The sequence below is a fragment of the Cupressus sempervirens genome, chromosome 9 (assembly GCF_028749045.1).
Source record: "Cupressus sempervirens isolate cs-2001-9-10 chromosome 9, ASM2874904v1, whole genome shotgun sequence".
NCBI lineage: Eukaryota > Viridiplantae > Streptophyta > Pinopsida > Cupressales > Cupressaceae > Cupressus > Cupressus sempervirens.
The window spans coordinates 609,621,907-609,647,029 of NC_143126.1; the positions used below are offsets into that span (position 1 = coordinate 609,621,907).

A 25,123-nucleotide genomic window follows, 5' to 3' on the forward strand; every position below is an offset into this window, starting at 1 on the left:
AAATAGAGATTGAGGTCCTCTAAAACTTACTTCAAGATGATTAAAAATATAGATTAAAAAATTTGGGTACAAATATTTTACAATACAAACTACACACAAACCAAAATTTCCAAAATGCAATTACATCCATTTGCTAAATGAGGTTTTCATGTAGATACTATATTAAATGTGTATAATGAAGCATAGAGATATGAAGGTTCTTCAAGGTTTAAAATATAGACAACCAAATACTAGAATGAATGTTTCAGTATGCCAGTTGCATGTAAATTAAAATTTCTAAATCAATCACATGCATTCATTAAACCAAATTTTCCTACAAATACTACATCAAATGTGAACTGAAAAATGCTCTAGCAAACAAAAATATTCCCCACTATCTACTCTTCATAGTGAGACTAGTGGAAAGATAAAAGAAATTGAAAATTTTGAAAAACTAATTTCTTAAATATGTTTAATAGGTTTGTGACAAATAGAGAAAAAACTCTATCAACAGAGGAGAATAAATTCATGCATCTACCTTCTGGTTATTTTTTACTTTTTGACATTAGACATTAATAATATGTAGTTATAGTACAACGCACACTAACAAGAAAAAAATTAAAGGTTCAAATAAATGTTTCCATTTTCTTTCAATTAAAAATTTTTAAAATAATAAAAAGTTTGATTGATGATTGTTCATGAACAAACCAAAACCATAATAGATAAAAGCTTGGACGAAAATAAGAATATATTTTTTGAAAAATATTTATGCATTGTAACATTATCTACAAACAATTGTCTGTAAAAATATAAAAATATAATCAAAGTGAACAAATAATATCTACTAACATCTACCTTATGTTCTAGTATCTTTCCTTACAATAAGAAATAATAAAAATGATACTACAACAATTTAAAATAGAGAAATCACTCTTAAAAGACTGGTCACAAGTTCAAATCTCATTGATAGGTAGAGTATGTATGTATGTCTCTTTTGTAATCCGAAATATGAAATAGTCCTATATCAATGTCACCATAAGTTAACCTAGACATTATGACTAATATTATGAACTATAAAAGACAACTTCTTCTTTTTTCGGTAGAAGGGATGTGTGTGGTTGGAACTATAGTTTCCCACCTAGCTATATACTTCCCCATGCTTTCTGTTGGTCAAAAACTAACAAGCACAATCCTTCTATCATCTATAAAGATGGAAAATGGAATAACTACAATACAAACAATTGTACATGACCACAATTAGACAAAGAAATTGTCCTATGATGAGTCCAACCTTTGATGATAGATTCAAAGAGGAACCTCCATTTGCATTTTTCAATGTCATTTATCCCTACATTTTCCTTTTGGGCAAAGTCTATACAGTCATGAAAATGCACTTCCATACGAAAGAGAGGATTTAGTCAATTTTTTTAAAGTTAGAAAAAGCAATGTAATTTTTTTAAAAGTTAGAAAAAATAATGTAAAGGAAGTGCATTTTTGTAGTTGTATAGCCACGGACTTCCTTTTGCATCATTCTAAACTGGAAATATATATTTAAACTAGAAATACAATAATATATACTCTACAAATGGAAAATAAAGTGAACCCATATCTGTCAAAGCACATTTAGCAGACGAGAATATTTTGTGAGAAGCTGATGGATGAGTAGTAGCACGTTGAGACGAGAAAGGCAAAAATGTCGGTCTGTCCGGAGATGGCTGAACTGACATCACTCAGACTGAAAATGTCGTACTTTTTGAAAGTCGGTTTAATTAATTCCAGAAGAAACAACTCTCTCTAGTCAAACGTTCGTGTTTACACTTTTTGCCTTGTGAAATTACATCAAATCACTAAGCAACCAGTTCAATGCTTCCATTGGATAGGAGTGCAGAAATCTAAGACTGCTCTCCATTGAATGACATGGAGTAAATTTAATAAAGACATGGGCTTATTTCTTTGACATGGAGTAAATTTAATAAAGACATGGGCTTATTTCTTATTTTAATTACTGAATCTTACACAAGATATCATAAGTTATACATAAAAGAATCACATTTTCAAATATAAATAATAAAAGAATCACATTTTCAAACATAAATAAGTGTCATGTAGTGGCATGTATTTGTCCGTTATAATTTAAAAATAATTTATAATATAATATTAGTTATCCAATAAAATTTGAGATATTAAAAATGATTAACGCATTGTTAAAAATATTAGACTAGTTACAATTAATTTAATTCATATAGTTATAATAATAGTAATTAAATTAAATTAAATTAAATTAAATGATAAATTTTATTGTATATGTTTGAATTGATTTAAATTATGATGTGTCAATTGAATTATAAAATGTGAGAATGACTATTGGTAATTAAAGAATTGACTAAAATATATTTTTTAGAAATAATATAGATATATTAATGTCTCACAAATATTATTATTAGATAGAGGTTAAAATATAGTGAACAATTTTAAGAAATTAATGAATATTGAGATAAACAAATCATAATTTGTTTAATGATATTGTTAGAAGTTATTATCATTTATAGTATAAAATAGTAAGGTTTAACATTTTTGTTATGATTAAAAAAAAAAATATTTATCTTTATAAATTAAATAATTCATTAACCAATTAAGATTGAGGAGAAATGAGATCGTAAAATTGAAATATTTTTGAATGTAATTAATATGATTAAAATCCATCCCATACAAGTAAAAATTAATTTTTGAAATTTAACACTCAAAACTACAAAATGATAATTAAAATTTTAAATATTTTAAATAAATAATATTAAGTACAAATTAAATATATGACCATTTCACATTTGATTGGGAGTGGAGATCAACTCTCTATTCTCTATCAATTTTGCTAACCTTGGAACCTTTTTGCAAAAATTAACTAATGTTTGTTTTAAAAGTTAAAAAAGTATTTATTTTAATGCATTCCAAAAATTTTGGCTAAAGAAACATAATATGGAAATACACTCCACAAAAAGGGGTCCTATAACACTAAAGCAATTCAACCAATAATGTTTGAAATAATTTTTTATTATAAAATATAAATTGTACAAATAAATAAATAAACTATAGAATATGTGAATTAGAAAAAAAAAAAAAACTTCTGATTGGTGGAAACTAATTCAATTTTGATGAAACTAAATGCAATAGCATATTGCCTATCGCAAGTACAATAATGAAATAAGAGATTTGCAATTGAAACTCTATAAAAATCATTCAAATATATTTAATTGGTTGCAATTTTTTTGGTCTCATTTTCAAATAAGTTGTTACTTGAATTAGGGGAAGAAGTGTATATAAGCTTCACCTTTGTAAGGTTGGTCAAAATATTCATACATTAAACTTTAGAAACTATAGATTTAACTATGCTATTTCATAATTGATCAATTATTTTAAAAAAATCTCTTACCTTGGTCTTAAACTTGATCAAATATGTTGTAGACCAAGATTTAATATTTTATCATGCAAGATTTCACTCATTTAACTTTATCTTAAACTAAAACCTCTTAATACAATGGTAGGAACAATTTATTTTTTCACTATGAACCCATTCAATACCATGATTGTCTAGTAAGGATTTTTACTTGTAGAAAATGTACTTTGATTTTCTATAAGTTACTCATCAATACTACTTGTCCTAGGCATAGTACTTTGTAATCAATTTCCTATAAGTACTGATTAAAATTTATGATTACCACCAATCAAAATTAAGTATTTTCAAATATTATTATATGATTAATATATTCTAAAGTTAAGATCATATTTCTTATAGTTATAAATTAAGAAAATTAAGTTTCAACTATCTGATTGGCTAAAACAATTGGTGTATTATACACAGATTTTTCACAACCACTATTTCTCTTCAAAATTTTAACCAAGTTTTAAGGACATTTTGTCCCACTTTTATGCAAATTAAAACATATATAATAAATTTACATGAAATTATAGAATTTAATTATTTTCATTTCTTAAATTAACTTCATAGTTTTCTTTTATAACTAAATTCTTAAATGTTGGAACACTGTCATGTACCCAATTTTTTAATAAAATTTAATAATATAATGAGTCAAAGAAATAATAATTTTTAAAAAAAGAACATAATATTATAATAATTATGTTGATAATAATCATATAATATGATAGTAGCCAAGAAGGAATAATCAACAAGAAAACATAATAATAATATAATAATATTATAGTATTATAATAATATTATTAAATATATTATGATAATATTATAGTATCAAGAAAGAATATCATAATAAAGATGATTATAATAAAATATTATTAACAATTATGAATTGCATATTATCTTGTAATCAAAATTATGACAATATGATATGAGTATGACATAATTAACATGATGAATAAGATGATAAATAAATAATTAACATTATTAGATTTTTACAATCCATTAATAATGAGAGCAATGTTTCTGGATTAGATTGTGTGAGTTTTTTTAGCATCAACGTTTCGGATCATACTACATGATCCATCACCAAGATAACAGGCAACCAGAATATGAAATATGCAGTCTAGGAAACCTCAAGTAGTCCTAAAAGGACGGGGAAGGAAGGGCACAAAAACCAAGAAGACCAAAATTAAGACAACCAAAAAGAGAAAAGGAAATTAATAAACAAAAAGAAAAAGGAAAATGCAATACCTTTAAGCATTAAGTTAAAGAGTAAAAAAGGTTCAAATGGAAAATAGTGAAGGTGAAGAATATTAAAAAATAAAGAATCGGCGTAAAAAAAGAAAAGAACATACAATTATGAAAATAAATAAATATATAAATATATAAGAGTATATATATGTACATAATATAAATAAAAACACACACACACACACACACACACACACACACACACACACATATATATATATATATATATATATATAAGCAAGCATAGGAATAAGAAGGAAAGAAAAAGAGTATATATGCCATATATACGAAAAAGACACAAAACTAGATACTAACCACAATAAAAGAATACAAACTACAAAGAGATAAAAAATATAAAATAAAAATAAATAAATAAAAATTTAAAAATAATAATAAAAATAATAAAAAAACTTGAAATCAAGAGGAAAACCCAAGGCTGAAACCAAAGGCAAAGGAAAGAGCTCGAGGGTCAGAGCGACACAGAGGGCTAAAATGAAACAAAAAATAAAGAGAGGAGAGCCAACAAGAAGCAAACTGAAAAAAGAGCACAGAGAACACAGGGAGGGACGAGCCCGAAATGAAAACTAAGGGCGGGACCAAGAAACTAAAGATGAAGGAAGGCCCCCCCCAAACTGAAAAAGCTAGAATGGGGGAGGGATGAGGACAGACTCAGAGACACACCAAGGGGGGCAAAAAAGCATGGGAAACATCAAGGGTGACGTTGGGTGTTCATTAGCTTGTCCATCATGGATGGTCCATTAGCTTGTCTTGGCAACCTCTTCTGGGCTCACTTAAGAACCAGCATCACCCTTGATGTTTCCCATGCTTTTTTGCCCCCCTTGGTGTCTCCTTAGGTCTGTTCTTGTCCCTCCCCCATTCTGGCTTTTTCGGTTTGGGGGGGCCCTTCCTTCGTCTTTAGTTTCTTGGCCCCACCCTTAGTTTTCATTTCGGGCTCCTCCCTCCCTGTGTTATCTATGCTCTTTTTTCAGTGTGTTTCTTGTTGGCTCTCCTCTCTTTATTTTTTGTTTCATTTTAGCCCTCTATGTTGCTTTGACCCTTGAGCTCTTTCCTTTGCCTTTGGTTTCAGCCTTGAGTTTTCCTCTTGATTTCGAGTTTATTATTATTATAATTATTTTTATTTTTTATTTTCATTTTTTAATTTTTATTTATTTATTTTTAATTTTTAATTTTTATTTTTATTTTTAATTTTTAATTTTTTATCTCTTTATAGTTTGTATTCTTTTATTGTGGTTAGTCTCTAGTTTTGTGTCTTTTTCATATATATGGCATATATACTCTTTTTCTTTCCTTCTTATTCCTATCCTTGCTTTTATATATATATATATATATAAGCTTTTATAATTTTATGTTCTTTTTATTTATTTAGAGCTTTTTGCTCCCTGGCTTAATTTCTTTTATGATTTATTTTTATTTTTATCTAGTTCATTTTGGTATTAGTGTCCTTTCCTTTGTTTCTCTTCTTGTTTTTTATGATTGGAGTCTTTTTCCTTTGATTTATTTCTTGTCATATATATATATATATATATTCATAATTGTATGTTCGTTCTTTTTTCATGCTGATCCTTAATTTTTTAATATTCTTCACCTTCACTATTTTCCATTTGAACCTTTTTTACTCTTTAACTTAATGCTTAAAGGTATTGCATTTGTCTTTTTCTTTATGTTTATTAATTTCCTTTTCTCTTTTTGGTTGTCTTAATTTTGGTCTTCTTGGTTTTTTTGCCCTTCCTTCCACCTCCTTTTAGGACTAGTTGAGGTTTCATATTCTGGTTGTCTCTCATCTAGATGATGGATCATGTAGTATGATCCGAAACGTTGATGCTAAAAAAAATCACACAATCTAATCTAGAAACATTGCTCTCATTAAATAAATAATTATTATTCAAAATCAATAATGAAACCTACATGATTATAATTTAATCTATATTTTAGTTTAATAAATTAATTAATTATAAATAATTGAGGTCATATTAATATACTACTAATGATTATATTAGAAACATATTAGCATTGTATAAGAAGGATCATTTAAGGGTTGGTTAAGGATGATTATGTTAACAACAATGGGAGAGAGTAGTGCTTAATCATTAATTAATTATGAAAAGTTATTTGCATTATAGTCTTATTGGTATCATAAAGAGATGCAATTTATATAACAAATAGATCTTCTTATGTCAGGAAGAGATACGATTAGGAAGAGATATGTCTCTTAAACATTTGAAACCATGCAACTCTTCAATCTTGCAAGATACATAATTGAGATCGATCCCATTCTCATGTTATAATCAATTACTTCTTTTTTTTATATACATCCTTATTGAATCACTCGATTAAGTGTTGGCCTCTTCACAAATCAATTGCATATAATTAAGGAAAGAAATCAGGAAGAGCGCCCCCATTGCATATTTCCAAAGGATTTTTGGAAATAAGTCTTTGCAATTGGATTTTGTGACTTAATTGTCCCTATTTTCTGAATATTATCGGAGAAAATATGGCAGAATGATACAAATTAAAGAAAAAGTTGCACATAAACGAATTACCCCAAAAAGGGTTCATTACAAATGGTATCAGAGCCTGAATCTTGCCCTCGTGTGAAGTTGTAAATTAATAATAAAGTGGTGTGGAATGATTAGCAAAAATACACTGCCTGTGATATAAGATTCGGTCAACAAACAGAATGTAAAAATCTCTATTACAAACCATCGTACACAGACATCCATGGAATTAGAAAGGCAATCAGGACATCAAATAAGTTCAACAAACAATAATGGTATATCAAATATAAATTGTGCGAATGAGCAGACTACGATTGGAAACATATTAGATGATGTAGGTTGGCTATTCCCATCTACGCCTTATTGATCTCTAGAATCATGTTCATCAAAGGCTTGAAAAGCTCTCACCATGAACGACTGCACCAGATTTAAAACTAGGTCTATTAAAGGGGACATATAGTGGCTCCTAGACTAAACCATACGCTTCAAATTGCCATTTTACAACTACTTCAAAAAACAACTGACAAAATCTAGTATTCTGCAAAGTAGATGCACAACGGTGTTTCTGATCTATGTCAAAAATTAGAAATCAGACAAGACACCATACACGACAATAAAGTGCATATCTAATCCATAAAAATAAAAAGCAATTACATTAGTTAACAGATATAAATTTGAGAGTATAGAAAAAAACAAAACGGGAGAGTGTTTAAATAAATAACCAACATAAATTAAAGAATACAGATAAGCATGGAAGCCAGAATTGGAGCAACGTTCTTAGGCTTCTGCTATGACAGGGTTGAGATTTCTTGTATGTTTCTTTGTTAAATCTATCAAGAATTCCTCTGTATGCCCTTCACTCTTTCCTTGCAAGAAATTATGATACCAGTAGGCTGATAAATTGGGATAGTGTTCTAGTCCATCATTAAAATCAATATGGTGCATACCAAATTTGGAGGTGTATCCATATATCCATTCGAAGTTATCTAGCAAAGACCAAACAAAATATCCTCGCACATCTGCTCCTTGCTTGTTGCCACAAGCTTACTATTATCTTCATGGAAAAAAATTTGAAACCAGAAAAATTTTGTTAATATGCTTTTGTAATATCATTTTAATTTTAGTCTTGAAGATTCTAAACCTGACTAATTTTTTCATATACTTAAGAGCATTTTGGATGCATTCCACTCTAAATGTATCGTTCAATATCTGCAAGAGAGGGAGGTTGTCATTCCCCTTGCTGCCGAAATCTGCCATGGGTAGTATTAACTCATAATCCAACACAGAATTGATAGAAATTATAGCAAATGCGCACACTAAACATTTGAAATGAAAATTACATTTATCATCCGGATAGCATAGAGAAGCTAACGAACTCAAATGTCTCTGGAATCTCAGTATAATTGGTAGAAAGTTGAGCAAAATATCAAAGCTGGTGAATCTGTAGGTACTAAGATCGAGGCACCTAAAATTATCTATTGAAGAACTAGATAAATTCCTGAACTTGAAAGATTTTTCCAAGTTAACCTGTCTTCAAGAGTTGAGCATTAAATATAGTCAAAACCTTTTCTTAGCCACTTCAGATGTGCCATCTGTCAGTTAAATTTATTTTATGTCGTGTATAAGTTCAGCCACCAAATATTCGTGCCATGCATTATTTGCAAACATTTGAACTCAAGAATTTTGCTATGACGAGATGGGTATAAGATCTAAGTGCAAATCTCCTTACTAAATTGTGATTGTATGACTTATTTGGAATTACATGCATTGCCTACTTGAAAAAATTGACATTGGACAGTAATACAAGTTGCAAGAATCTATCAGAACTTTTTGGAAAGCCATTTGGGTTTTCGAAGTTACACTTTCTCAATATTATGAATGTTTCTAAGCTAATGAAGCTGTCGGGTTGGATAATGGAACGATGGCTGTCCAGGAAAAGATATATAAGGGAGATTGGCCACTAATGAATAATGTTCCAAAGGAGTATCGAAGAGAATTATGAATAAGTTAATAGTATTTAAAACAACAACGAACACATCTAAAAGCATTTAAAGGAATACAGATGGTAAGAAAGACTTTAAGTAGTAAAAACATAATTTTGCATACAGTATCTTCTTTGAAAGGGTGTCATCCATAACATTGATTATGTTCAGCATCCCTGAGTTGAGACAACGTATCTAAACATACGGTATTGCTTGGATAGGAGGGTCTTAAGGAATAGAATAACGAACAGGTTTAAAAGATTGAGGAAAGATATTGATAGAAGAGAAGTCAAATCTGAATTGAGTGTTGGAAGTAAGATTCAATTTGCTTCGTAGACCGGCGATCCTTAATAAAATATTTCATGCCAACCAAAACCTAAACCTAATACCAAGAAATCCGGAGAGCTTATGGGAGGTAAGTGCAAAGACCTGCCAAAACCCTCTATTTCACAAGGAAATATATTTTTACCTTCCTATTAAATGAAATCGAAAGTGAAGGTATTACATGAAATGGAAAGTGGAGGTAAGTATGAATATTTAATTGAAATAATTTATTTATAATTTTACTCAATCTTAATGATAATATTAATTGGAACAAAATTCTAATAATATTATTAGGTATATGAAATAATTCATTATGGTCAACATTGAATAAAGATGTTATTTCATATAATAAGAATATGTCACTTATATTGGTTGATGATAGTGATAAAAAAAATTGTTTCATATATTCAAGAGAAGAGTCTAATACCAAATGTTGTTAACGTAAGAGGATGTGCAACAATCTCTTAAGAATATAGGTGATTATAGATTTGGAAATTGACCACCTTAGAAAATAATGTGTTAAAATATAGAATAAAAATATATACTTAGAAGATTGAATGCTTATATGCATATATGTTCAAAGTATATATTCTAGATTTCTATCTATATTTTAATTGAACGGTCTTCTATTATTTGAATATTCAATTAGTCTCTCTCTTATTATTTTATGCATTATAAGAGCTATGTGCCTTGATCCTTTCCTTTGAGAATGTTCATGCAGGAAAAAGTAAAAAGAAACACCAACTACAAGGCAAGTTACATGAGCATATAGGCTTGAGTACACAATACAGGACCCTGTAATAGTAGAATACCAAAGTACTAAGACTCATTGAATTATATTGAAAATTTCATCAATGGTAAATATATGGTACAAGTCATTTCAATATATATATATATATATATATATATATATATATATATATATAATATGTGATGATAAATATTTTAGAATAAATGCATGATATATAAATAAATATTGCATTTATGGAATACTGGAACATTATAAGAAGATATATGTATTCTTAAAGATTGTAAGAACATCTAGATTGCATTTCAATTATAGTTTGGAGAATCTATCTTTCATTTGAGTTATGAAATCCTAAGATAGGGAGTTGGTGGAATGAGAGGCAGAGTAATTTCGAGCACTTGTCGGATTCACTTGGAGCTTGTTTCATGTGCCCTCTGCACCGTCATTCTACCATCTTGAGATGGTTGTAACTAGGATGAGAGAAGATGATCTGGAACTATAAGAAAAAATCTACCAAACAAACCAATAAATTAATTTTAAATGCTTAACTCCTCAAACATTTTAAATAGCAATGACGGTCATAGGGTTGTTTAATTTAGATGACTCCCTAACTTATGCCCAAATTTGAATATTAGGTCAAAGGATTAAAAAGTGGTCATCACAATGTGTGTGTGTGTGTGTGTGTGTATACACAAGTATGGATGTGAATATATGAAAAATGAAAAATAGATAAATATCAAAATAAGTGGATACATGTATATATCTATGTTAAGATAGATTCCTAAGGAACCATGATGACATTAGGAACATATTATACTACATAGGGGTCTATTTCTCATCCACATTATGAAATCGTGAGATAGGGAGATGGTGGAGGGAGAGGCGGAGTAATTTCGAGCACTTGTCAGATTCGCTTGGAGCTTGTTTCATGTGCCCTCTGCACCGTCATTCTACCATCCCAAGATGATCATAATAAGGAGAGAGAAAGTTGTCTATGTACTATATAAAGAAATCTTCCAAATAATTATGTAAATGAGAAAGAGATCATCATAAGACTCATATTTCTTTGGAGCTATTATATACTAATAATTATCTGTGTTGCAGGATCCATGATCAAAAGGCATATTAGGAAAGCATATTTTTCATTCCTTTTACTCTACTTAATTATGAAAATCAACAAAGAATGTATGATGTGTCTGCATCGTATATGCTTTGTGCCTTTATGCATCATCTATCTTCATCATGTATGCTTCATGTTTTCATACATTCATGGGTCTACTTCATGTTTGCATCGTGTCTTCATGCATCAATGTGTATACTTAGTGTTTGCATCGTGTCTCATACACTAATTATATACATTTTTAGTGCATGCTTATGTTTTCATATATTCTAATATACAATTTCTTAGTGAGTACTAAGATTAGAGACAACATCTTTGAGTATCCAAAGCATGAAGGATTCTTAGTGAGGGTCAATGCACCATGGACGATGAATAGCAAGTGTGGAGATTGAGAACATTCTATCAAGATTGGATCAAGAGGATCCTTAATGAATGTTGTAATGCTTACAAATAATCTACGACAAGACTCTACATTCTTAGTGAGTGAATGGGGATTCAAGCTGTACTTAGTAAGCTCCAAGTGGCAAGGACATTATTACAAATGGAGCTGAGAAAAAATTATTAGTGGACAAATACTAAATGATGTCAAGATAAGTACCCATCTTTAAAAATTATTCTTAGTGAATATTATGATCTCTAGTTTGTATAAGCTTATGTTTTACAATTCTAACTTCAAGTCACAATTGTCATTTTAGGATCAATAATCCACAATACTAAATGGAAGATTAGCATTGCTTGAGGACAAGCAATTTTGGAAAGGGTGGACTGTCATGTCCCCTATTTTTTAATAAAATTTAATAATATAATGAGTCAAAGAAATAATAATTTTTTTTAAAAAGAACACAATATTATAATAATTATGTTGATAATAATCATATAATATGATAGTAGCCAAGAAGGAATAATCAACAAGTAAACATAATAATAATATCATAATATTATTATAGTATTATAATAATATTATTAAATATATTATGATAATATTATAATATCAAAAAATAATATCATAATAAAGATGATTATAATAAAATATTATTAACAATTATGAATTGCATATTATCTTGTTATCAAAATTATGACAATATGATATGAGTATAACATAATTAGCATGATGAATAAGATGATAAATAAATAATTATTATTCAAAATCAATAATGAAACCTGCATGATTATAATTTAATCTATATTTTAGTTTAATAAATAAATCAATTATAAATAATTGAGCTCATATTAATATATTACTAACTATTATATTAGAAACATATTTGCATTGTATAAGAAGGATCAATCAAGGGTTGGTTAAGGATGATTATGTTAACAACAATTGGAAAGAGTAGTGCTTAATCATTAATTATCAAAAGCGATTTGCATTATAGTCTTATTGGTATCATAAAAAGATACAATTTATATAACAAATAGATCTTCTTATGTCGGGAAGAGATACGATTAGGAAGAGATATGTCTCTTAAACATTTGACACCATGTAACTCTTCAATCTTGCAAGATACATAATGGAGATCAATCCCTTTCTCATGTTATAATCAATTACTTCTTTTTTTTATATACATCCTTATTGGATCACTCTATTAAGTGTTGGCCTCTTCCCAAATCAGTTGCATATAATTAAGGAAAGAAACTAGGAAGAGCACCCCCATTGCATATTTGCAAAGGATTTTTGGAAACAAGTCTTTGCAATTGGATTTTGTGACTTAATTGTCCCTATTTTCTAAATATTATCGAAGAAAATATGGCAGAAGGATACAAATTAAAGAAAAAGTTGCATGTAAACAAATGACCCCAAAAAGGGTTCATTACAAATGCTTTCAATTGATAAAGAGTTAAGTCCCTCTACTCTCTACAACTATAAATTTTTCTTTCCACTATTAATAAAATGGTTAAATCTATTAACTCATGAGCATAGTTTTCTCTAGTAAAATAATATGAATCTATATCAAAATAAAATAAATTTGTTCTAACAAATATTTATCTATTTTTCTTCAAAGTTCCAATAAAGAAATATACATATATATATACATATATATATATATATATATGTATATGTATATATATATATGTATATGTATATGTATATATATATATGTATATATATATATGTATATATATATATGTATATATATATATATGTATATATATATATATATATATACATATACATATACATATATATATACATATATATATAGATATGTATATGTATATATATATATATGTATATGTATATGTATATATATATATATATGTATATGTATATGTATATATATATATATGTATATATATATATGTATATATATATATATATATATACGTATATATATATATATACATATACATATACATATATATATATATACATATACATATACATATATATATACATATATATATATATATACATATACATATATATATATACATATACATATACATATATATATATATATATATATATATATATATATATATATATGTATATATATAAATGTATATATATATATATATGTATATATATATGTATATATAATTACATTTTCTAATTAAAATAAATATTTTTAATTCACTTCAATTTTTGTCATTATATATTTAAAATCTTGTTCTTAAAATATAATTCTACCTTTTTTTTCTCACTTCTAGACTAATAAAATAAATTATTAAGTATTATTACTATACCTACTTGAGGCAAGTACTAGCCACTACATGTCACTTGTTATAAAGAAATATTTAGAACATTGTTTGTTGTTCATGTTTTTAGTAAATACCAAACATTCTTAAGAATTAAAAATAGTTACACTATTCATAAAACTTTGTAGCTTTAATGCATGATTTGACCTTATGATATGAATCTCATCATATTAGTTGGAATGAATTCATTTAATGACTCATTACTTCAAAATGGTAGAAATTAAAATAATTTCTTCCTCTTTTATTTTATCATCAATTTTAAAATTATATTAATTACGACACTCATAACTTCACATGAATTTGAAATATATATAATTAATGAAAGAACTATCAAACATATAAAATATGAGCATAAAGAGAGAGAACTTTAATTGATTGCTAGAAACATTCTCACAATCTATGTGTGGTGGAACCTTTTTATTTTAAATTCATCTATTAGGGATCGAATAATCATGTTTCATTCCAGTTCATTTTTTGAAGAATAAAACCCTACCTACAATACCATGACAAATTTAAAATAACTTGTCAAATAGAAAATGTGATATGACCAAGAGTAATGATCACACAAAACATACGAGTACTTCTAAAAAAATTTAAAAATGTAGAAGCCAAATAAATAGATTCTCCATCATCATTGAAATCTGAGAAACAAAAAAATACTCATCATAGGTTGTCTAGCTGAGAAAGGTTATTACCTCCAAAATAGGCTATATAGTGAGGGAAACAATTGAAATCATGTTCCCCTTGGGTTTCTTCCTTCAATGCTTTCAATAATGAAGCTAATATTTTCTATTTGTGTGTAAGGTTATCAGTCTTCCCCTTCATTTCTAGTGTGATAAAGCTTAAGATGAAAACAATAATAAATTAAGATGATTTTTGGATAGTGAATTTTGTGACTAATGTCTTTCATGAAAGAATATATTTTCATATTATTTTAAGGGAGATGATCAATAGGCCCTTTCCAAATAATTAATTTTGCACATTAAAAGTAAGTCATAGTGATAAGTGGTGGAATATGAAGGGACTCATATTCATTGTATTATATTTTGAGTTGTTGAGCATTTTTATTTTTCATGCTCTCATAGTCCTCATAGGTTGTCCTCCTGAATTTGGAAGAAGACTTTTTATGATGAGGTCATCTTAGTATTTTCACAATTGATAGTTTTTTTTATCACAATGTTTCAAAAGATTATGAACCATAGATTCCTATTTTTGGGTTCTCCTCACCTTGTTGAGTTAACTTTGGATTTGGAGTCATCATCTAATGATACCCATTCTATTGTTGATTTAGTATAAATTATTTATCATTGGCTCATGTCTTTTTGATGACAAAATGAATATTTCTAAGTATAATGCTTGTCCAACTAGTGATGGTATTATTTTGGATTACTATCAAGATACTCTTATTTTTCCTTGTAGTTTTTTCCATACTATTTTACTTTAGATTAAATGTTTTATAGTAGTTTTTTCTTCTAATGATTCTACTAGTAATATATTTTTAATGCACCCAGAAGAACTAGGTTACATGCTAGATTTTATTTCTAATGTTTCTTCTTTCGACATGATAAGTTTATGGAATGTTGTGCAAAAGATAAATGACCTTAAAGAGGAGCTAGCTACCTCTACAAAGGAGTTGGTGTGATCCTAGATCTTTCCTATGGAGGTATTTGTTTTGTACCTAGATCCCTACTTTTTCTAGTTGATTTCAATTAGCTTTTGGTTTCCATCCTAAAGAGTTTTTGGGGGGCATTACTAGCTTTGACAAGATAGATGGTTTTATTGTCTTCAATACTTTACCTTAAGTAATGAATTTATGGGGTTTGGGGTAGTCTTAAAACTCTTTTTAAAATTTTAATCAATAAATATTATTAGTACTATTTCTATCAGTCATTTTGCATATTTCAAGTGAAGATCTATTGAAGCATTGTTATAATTTCATAAATAGATCTAAATGGGTTGTTGAGAAACATAAAAAATTTTATTATAGCTTGGTTGGCTCTAATTTTGTTGCTTCTATGTTATAAAAAAGTAAAATGTTTTTATTTTGTGATTGGTCTGATTTCATTCCACATGTAGATTATTTTGATGTACTCTAAAACATGTTCACGTTCCTCTCCACTTAATTTAATACAAAATAAAATAAAGAAAGAGTGCACTTAGATCATTTTGCACATTCTTTTCAATATAATATTGATTATTTTGATTAAAACATAAACCAAGGAAAACTAAAATAATTTCTTATTATTCTCTAATATCTAATAAGAGACTTGAACTTCCATCATGACTAGGGAGGATCTCCAAGCTATAAATTAAAAAAAAAAGTATTGCATTTGAGATGATAGAATAATAATAAGAAAAATGCTAGTGAAATGGTTTTATCAGTTTCAAAAAATATATCATATAAAATGTATCCTTTCACATATAAAAGCTAATACTAATAATGTTGAGGTTTTCTTATTCCAACCAAAGTTTTTTAATTCTCTAGTACTGCTTAAATTTTTTTACACAAAGGTAATGATAATAAAATGACAATAATGTTTTAGAATAAAATTAAAATATTTCAATTTAGAATGCTGAGCCCTCTATATTTGACACCTATTTTTCATCATTAGCTATCCAAATTTTTACTAAATATGAAAAAAAATACTATCATGATTTAGCATTAGATTAAAAAAAGAAAAATATTTACAAAATAACTAGCATAAAAGAAAAAGAGAGAATATATATTTTTTTATTCAAAAAGTATATATTTTCTCAAATAGGTCAAGGCAAACAAATCCATGAGAATTGTTTAAAAAAATTATTTTACAAGATTAACAATAAATGAGAAAATTCATAAATGTCAAATCACTACTAAATAAATATGAAAAACATTATTGATTTTGTATAAATTTGCTAAGATATTTTGAAGTATAATATTTACCTTGATTTATTTGTCTCCTTTTCTTGGTTTATTTGATCTCATTTTCTTGGTTTATAGTGATGGTCAAGGATCATCTTATTTTTTAATGAGAAGAGTAAAATGTCCATATTTAGATAAAATTTCACAATATTTTGTTGGTCCTATGAGTTACCATAAGTAATTTATGTGCAACTATAGAGAAATTTATTGCAAATCATTTCTACAATAGTTTAAATATCTAGGTCACAAGTCATTGCCATCAATAGAATTTTTTTACAATTATGATACCAAAATTGCTTAGATTAAAGCACATATGTAGTATCTTGTGCTTGGGGATTGAACTTCAAAAGAGGTTTTCTTGTTTCTTTAGACATATGGCTTTTCCTTGATCATTACAAAGATTAGAGAATGTACTTTTTTTCTTTAAGACCTAAAATGTGATTCAAATCTAGGTCTCATTTGTTTCTCAAAGAATTTGGCATGCCTTGGAATAATCGAAACCTTGGCTTCATTGGGATGACATTAGTTTCTATAATAGTTTTTCTTTCAACCAACATAATATTTGGTGGTTTTTGCTAGTTCAAGTTCAAGGATTCTTCCTTTCATAGGCACAGTATATGAATCTCTTGGGACCTTTCTCAAGACTATCTATGAGCCTACACACCTAGAAGGATCTCCATTTTCAATTCTACCTCAATCACCCAGATCATTATATTTGCAATTCAGTGATTTCAGCCTTGGTTCTAAAAAATTGTATATCATCTATCAAGCTATAGTTTCAAATTCTTCCTTGATTAGTATTGGTATCCTTAGACATCGATCACTAGCTTGAAACCTTATTCAGGTTATCATTGGCCCTCACCCAAATTGCCTATGGTCCCCATTTTGACTCATCATTGAATTTGCATTCTTATAAGGTTGCCTAGTTGGTATGTTGTTGTATATAGCCAACAATTTCTAATTTTTTGTAGTATATTATTCTCGAAGACTTACCTTTTAGTTTGAATCTTTAGAATTTGGGGTCAAGATCCTTGATTTCCTTTTTATGACTATCTTAAATCTATCCTACATGTTTTTCATCTTGTATAAGTGTAATGGGTTTGGATTTGTTATTTTTGGCCCTTTTCAACTAGGTTTCTTTAATCTACATACATATTTGTTGGGAGATTCCTCCAAATTTCCTTTTTGGTTTGCTAATATGTGAAATACATTGAAGATAGAAATATTAATTTCTATATGGAAGGACAGCAATATATTTATATTTTCTCACTCCTCTATCGATACTTTTATTTCTTTTTTTTGCTAAATTTTGTTATTTTAATAATATGATGATTTAGATTCAAACACAAGCTGATAAGGTTTCTCTTGAAGGGGGTCTAATGTCAAGAGCTTTAGAAAAATTTAGGAAAGGTATCTTATACAATTGCCAAATTCCAAATGAAACTTTCTATTTCTAGTGACCATTATCCATGATGTGATCAAAGTTTGTTTGCCAAGTATTCCTACATACCATATTCACATGATCCTTGGTGTATTTTTAGTCATGACCTAGATTTCTCTCATTGAGGGTCTACTTCACCACCTTTTAGTGGTCCTAACGCTGGATGGGCCTCATCTGGTAGTGTTTCTTTGTCTCGCTAGTACATGATTGTTCAGTTTTGGTAGTGATTCTAGTTGGCCTTCCTCTTCAAAGTGATTACCCTAACTCTCCCTAGCTATTTCTTTATCTGTAAAGGAAATTGAGGAGGAAGAAGAGATGACTGATGCTTGCTCTCTTTCTGAATCCACTAATGTATGGCGAAAGAAGTATGGTCTAGATTCACCTTCATTGACAAGCATACTATTAATTTTGTATATTGTTTTCATGTCTTTTAAAGACATTTCTTATATTTTTGTGCTTTTTAAGTTTTCACTGTTTCCTCATTCAACTTTAAGAGAACAAATCTATATCTTCCAAACTATATTTTTAAAAATTATGTAGTCAATCTTTTACCATTGAAAATACCTAATTCATGAAAGAAAACTATGATTGAAAATTATTATTGAATTTTTAAGAGTGAGATTTAATACCGTACGTGATTATTTTATAATACAAGATCATGGTGAAGAGAGTAGAATATGCAGTTGTTGTCTAATTCAAAATGTAGCAAAAATATCTAATTGGAAAGTCAATCTGAGTCCAAAATACTACAGTTATCTTTGAATCTCATCCTCGCACAAACAAATACATGGATCTGATAAGCATCTTATGAAACGTCATTTCATCAGAAATGCGGAAGGCCATGATGGAAAGGAAACGTCTAAACAGGAAACTGAAACGTGTGCCTTAACAAAGGTACACTTTGTTTCTTTTACTATTATGTTGTATCTTGGTGTTCAAACAATTCCCGATGGGAAAGCCAATCACTGACTACAAGAACGTGTAACTTTTGTCCACTAGTTTTTATTAAATACTAATTACCTCATATGAAATATTTGCAAACCGGGCTACCCAAAATGGCATGGCTGGATTTCCCTGCGGTAGAGTTGGGTTTTTCGCTCATCTTCCTCTGGATAATATACAGAGTTGTGAGCAAAAAGAAGAGCAAGAAGGGAGAGTTGAGATTGCCACCAGGGCCACTGGTAGGCAATCTCCACCTCTTGGGAAGCCTTCCTCACCAATCCCTGGCTGAGCTGGCAAAAAAGTATGGACCGATCATGTTCTTACGCTTGGGCTCTGTACAAACAGTTCTGGCCTCTTCTCCTGCCATGGCCAAAGAGTTTCTTAAAACCCACGATCTAGTCTTTGCAAACAGCCCACCATCAGCGGCCGCAAAGCACATGGTCTATGACAGCAGAGACATGGTGTTTGCCCCTTACGGAGAGTACTGGCGGCAGATCAGAAAGCTGTGCACTATCGAATTACTGACGACCAAGAGAACGGAGTCGTTCAGATGGGTGAGAGAGGAAGTGGTTTCCACCATGGTGAAGTCTCTCTGTGGGAGGCGAACAAGAATGGCATGCGTTTCGTCAATCTGAGTAAACACATCTCCCCTTTTCACTCAACACAGTGTGCAGAATGATTGCAGGAAGAAGTTTCTCAGATGATGAACTCGGAGGAGGAGAGTGGTGTGTAAAGATGGTGCATGATGTTATACATCTCGGGGGAGTATTTGTTGTGGGAGACTACATTCCCTCTCTTGCCTTTTTCGATTGATGAGTTTGCAGAGAAGCTGATCGATGAGCACGTACTGCTGGACATGACTGAGAGCGAGAGTTCTGAGATACAAATCTATCGCCTTTACATGAAAGCAATCATCGCGGTCGGTTCAGTTTACATGATTCGACTAAAAACAAATATTGCTAGTTATATTAGGGTTTTCTATTTTGTCTAGACTTTGAACTTACATGATTCTCACTAGCCAATAATTAAAAAGTTTTGACAGGATATGTTAAGCGACGGAATAGAGTCGTCTGCCACAACTATAGAATGCGCAATGGCTGAGCTGCTGATTGAGTTAGAAGATGGGAGAGATTGAGTTAGAAGTTGGTAGAGATCGCACAGTGAGGGAGAGTCATCTTGAAAATTTAGAGTACTTGAGATACGTGGTGAAGGAAACAGTTTGATTGCATTCACCGGGCCCCTTCCTCGTGCCACGCGAGTCCACCGAGGGTTGCAATGTTGGAGTATACTACATTCCACCGAAAACAAGGTTGCTTGTGAACGTTTGGGCGATTGGAAGGAATGAAAGTGTGTGGGAAGACCCTTTAAAATTCAAGCCCGAGAGATTCATTGGGTCAAGCGTAGACGTAAGAAGCCACCAGTTTGAATTGTTGCCTTTCGGAGCAGGGAGGAGGGGACGCCCTGGGATTTCAATGGGTCTTTCCAATGTTTACCTGGTCCTGGCTCAGCTTATTCATTGCTTTGATCGGAGGGTAGAGGGTGATTTGGATAGGGATGAAGTGTTTGGATTGACCCTGCCAAGAGAGATTCCTCTCTTTGCTCTTCCCTACTGGAGGCTCACCACCATGGCACCCTAACCTTGGATATACTTCTGTTGTTGTAATTTCTAACTTTATGTGGAAATTTAGTTATTAATATAGAAATATAGTCATGCCAAGAGCTACTAATATAGACTCGCACATCTATTATTCTAGTAGTACCTTTATGCGGAATGTTAGCTATTTATAGACACATATATTTGACTACTATTGTATTTGGACCTTTACTTGGAAAGTTAGTGTATAATATATTTATCTTATATAATATTAGGTATTATATAATATTAGGTGTATCTTTTATGTGGAAGGTTTTGCTATTAAATACATTACTCTATTTTGCTGAAGCTATTATATTATTTTAATTACATCTTTGTTGTCGGTTCCTTTTATATAAGAATGTACTTTGTTTAAGCTATTTTTTTATTGAGGCATTTTTTGTTGTCTAATATTGTGTATGCTAATATGCAAATGACTGGATACAACCTAACAAATGCATGACTTCAAACTAAATTAATTTGTTTGGAAGATTATAAGCTAAAGAAGAGTGACTATATTTTTTATAAAGAAGGTAGGAAAATGGCTCTAAACCTGAATTGCATACAAAGAGAACCATAGGCTAACCCTATGAAGATTCATTACACTTGATAAATGAGCTAGCACAAGACCGACCATTACAAAAAGTACCAAATATTCTTACAAAATTATTAAAAACCACCATGTTCAAAAACTAAATTGGAATGATTGTGTTTTTGATTAAAGGTTAAAGCACATCTATTAAAGGTGACCCCAAACCCTAATTGTTAGTAAAATAATATATATTAAAAGTTCAACAAATAAGATGATGTTGGAAAAGACAACTAGAACCCCATGACAACTAGACACCAACAACATAGCCAATAGTAAATAGAGACCAAAACTAGGACAATAAGCAAATGAAAGACCTCAACTAAAGATTCAAAAAAGGAAAAAGACCCAAAGTCAATAAAACAAGTCCAATAGTAAGTTGGCTCAAGAGCTAGCTCCTCCTTCTTTTCATTGATCTTGTCCATGGCGGCTTTAGCATTCTCTTTGTTCTGCTCATCATTCTTCCCTTCAACTTCTTTCTTATGAGGACACTTCTCCATAGCCTTACTCTTACCCTCATCCAAATGCAACACCATTAATTTTTCCTCATGAAAATCAACATTACTTGCAATTTTATTCATACTCTCCACTAAGGCATCCAACAACTTCTATTAGATATTTACCATGGTTGTAGTAATTCTTTCAATGTTCTCAATTCTATAAGCAACCCTTGTGACACACCGATCTTTTCCAAATCATTCCTAGTATTGCCAGACACATGCCCCTCAACCAAGTTATTCTCAACTTCATCCATCTTTGCATTTAGAGCTCTATAATTAGTGTTGATATTTTTCATTGACTTAAAAGTCCATTTCTTGATTCTCAAGGTATTCAGAGATATAATTTTCATTTTGGAGCACATCTGTAGGTGATTGAATAATAACCCCTTTGAGATCATCCTCTAACAATTTCACATTTAACTTGTCCACATAAACTGTGTTGGCAACTGGGAAAGTCCTTCCTCTAGTTTCCTCAATTCTTATCCTTTCAAACATCAGGGGATATTTTGAGCTACAAGTTAAGGCCTAATGAACATATTGTGGGTTATGTTTTCCTCAAAGGAATTGAAGCATGGGGCTTCTTTATTAAAATTATCCCCATCTACACCTTTGTCAACTTTTTTATAACCCATATCCTACTTCTTCTATGAGAATTCCTTCACTTCCTTCGAATGAATAGAAACATGATAGGGACAAGAAATGGGTAGTCTAAATAAATTTTCAACCTACTCTCCAAAATCTTCACTCTCTACATCCTCCTTTATTTCCAATCTATTAATATTTTTCTCACTCTCTCCTTCAAAATTAATCATCATTTCTTTTATAATTCAGACTCTTCTTGTCCTTTTCACTGACTCCCTTTTCAGTTCACCCAATTTAGCCATCAATCACTTGCCCCTACCTTTACAATTACCAAAATTTTTAGAGATTTTTCACTTTTACCAAGAACCAACAAAGGGAGGGTTTCCTTCACATGGTCCATCATAAATTCAAAAAATAATCTCATCAAACCTTCACGAGGAATGGGTTTATTTGATTTATCCTTGCATTCCTTTATACTATGCATGCGAGAACAAAGCAAGTAAAATGAAAGAAAACCCCAATTTTATGCCTGAAATGATTTAGCAAAAAATTGGTTATTCCTAGCCCTATCTTACCTCCCATCACAAGTGATATATTGGATGACTACTTTCATAACCAATTTACACAAAGATTTTATAGAAGATGTGGCACAAACCCATTCCTTTTCTTTAACTAGATCCCCATCCTCAACCTGAGAAAATTTCTTAAATGCTTCCTCAAGTATTTTTTCCTTCGGTAAAAATTCAAACCTTTGCTTTTGATACCTATAATAAAAATCATAAGCTCGATGTCCATCATGAGGCATCTCCCTATGAATGTGATTGTACCCACTTGCTAGCCATTTATGAATTCCTAAGTGATCTTTGGTTTGATATCATTCATTTTTATCATGTAAGGCACCAAACTCACCTTATCCAACATTTTACAAACTTTGGGTTCTTTCTTCCAAAAATGAAAGATCCTCGACTCCCACATTTTTAGAGCACCACCCATTGTGATTCTTTTGCACCATTCCTTAACTCCTAAAAATTTCCAAATCTAGTTATCTTTACTTAGAGAAAGTTGCATACAAAACCTAATAAGTTCTTTCATATCAGGGCAAATACTTGTCATAAGTACTACCATCACTACTCTTCATCTCCTCAGGGATGTCTTTCATTAACAACAATGTTTTTAAAATCCCACACTTTACACAACTCTTTATCATTTTTTATCTCATCTTTTAAATTTTTGTACCCTATTAAATTATCATTCCATATAATAGCCTTCATGCTCACAACAACCATGTTGGCAAGAATGTCTAGCACATTAGTATCTTCTCTATACATGTGGCCAATAATCAAAAAGTATAGATCATTCACTAGAATGATTATGTTAATATACAAAAGATATTCATAGTTTCCTTTCTTTTGCTTCATTTTCCTTTTTTTACTCTCTATTATAGGTTTGTTTAAAACTATTTAATGATAAATTCATTAAAAAAATGAGTTTCAGACATAAATTTTTATTGATATTTATTGTTTTTAATATGAATTATGTTAATCTAGAAGAAAATGAAACATGAGTACATCTATTTATGTCAAGATTAAATAAAGAGATGTATAACTTAATTTGAAAATTTTGTGAGAATATGAAAATATGAATGAAATTAATTATGATTACTTTATTTTATCTTCAAATTTTCATTTATTTTCTAAAGTATGAACTATGCGAACAATTGTTTTTAGAGTAATAGAATTCATTTATAATATTTAGAATAGAGATTATTAGTATCTAAAAGTTTAGCATGGTACTAGATTTAATGTTCCTTTTTAAAAAAATGAAATGTTATTCTCTCTCAAATTTCAATTATATAGTTTGAGAGATAAATTTATTTTTTTGAAGTTGATGAAATATCAACCCCAAAGCTTCCAAGAATCACCTGCATGCAAAAACCTATAACAAAAAGAGAGAAGCAAAAGCTATGGTGGCTGGAATTCCTAGATCCATAGATGAGACATTCGTAATGAGCAAAATAGAGATATTGTTGTATTAAAAAATGAATTGGTTTAATTAAAAATAGAGATCTTCCTTATAAATTAGTTCAAAATCTGAAAAAAGTCTAACCTAGGTTGCATTGTAATAATTAATAAAATAATTAGTTATTAGATGCATAAAGTTTAGCTTAAGTAGACTAGAGTTAATTAGGAAATATCTAATTACTCTAACACCTGTCCTTAAGATAAACTTAGGGAGTAGCTAAAAACTTAGAAACTACCATTGAAAGTAGAATTGGGTCCTAACAAACAAGGCCTAATGAGGTACCCAAGCACAACCAAATCTTTGAAAAGAGGAGAAATAGACAAAACCACATGGGAAAAATTCTACTCCAAAAAGAAATGGAAAGAATGTTCCATAATATAGAAACAAAAAGATGATCATGAAGAACACCATTGAAACATTTAGAAGATGCAAAGCTCTATGAAAACTAACTACTAATCTTAA

General features: G+C 29.6%; 1 protein-coding gene and 1 pseudogene across 1 annotated transcript; both read left to right on the forward strand.

Annotated features, from left to right (window-relative positions):
- Nucleotides 1-19,448: 19,448 nt before the first annotated feature.
- On the forward strand, nt 19,449-19,970 carry LOC149540158 (cytochrome P450 71AP13 pseudogene; annotated as a pseudogene).
- Nucleotides 19,971-20,080: 110 nt separating this feature from the next.
- LOC149540159 (cytochrome P450 71AU50-like) lies at nt 20,081-20,972 on the forward strand. Its single transcript, XM_089802660.1, has 3 exons — nt 20,081-20,254; nt 20,378-20,448; nt 20,675-20,972. Exons 1-3 carry the CDS (start codon nt 20,081-20,083, stop codon nt 20,970-20,972), a joined length of 543 nt encoding a protein of 180 aa, XP_089658786.1.
- The last annotated feature ends 4,151 nt before the right edge of the window (nt 20,973-25,123 follow it).

Bases quoted from the DNA above. Each gene is read 5' to 3' on its own strand.
- LOC149540159 (XM_089802660.1), top strand. From the start codon at position 20,081: ATGTTATACATCTCGGGGGAGTATTTGTTGTGGGAGACTACATTCCCT. The intron at 20,255-20,377 runs GTCGGTTCAGTT...AAGTTTTGACAG, and splicing joins ACATGAAAGCAATCATCGCG to GATATGTTAAGCGACGGAAT. The intron at 20,449-20,674 runs GTTAGAAGATGG...GGCGATTGGAAG, and splicing joins ATGGCTGAGCTGCTGATTGA to GAATGAAAGTGTGTGGGAAG.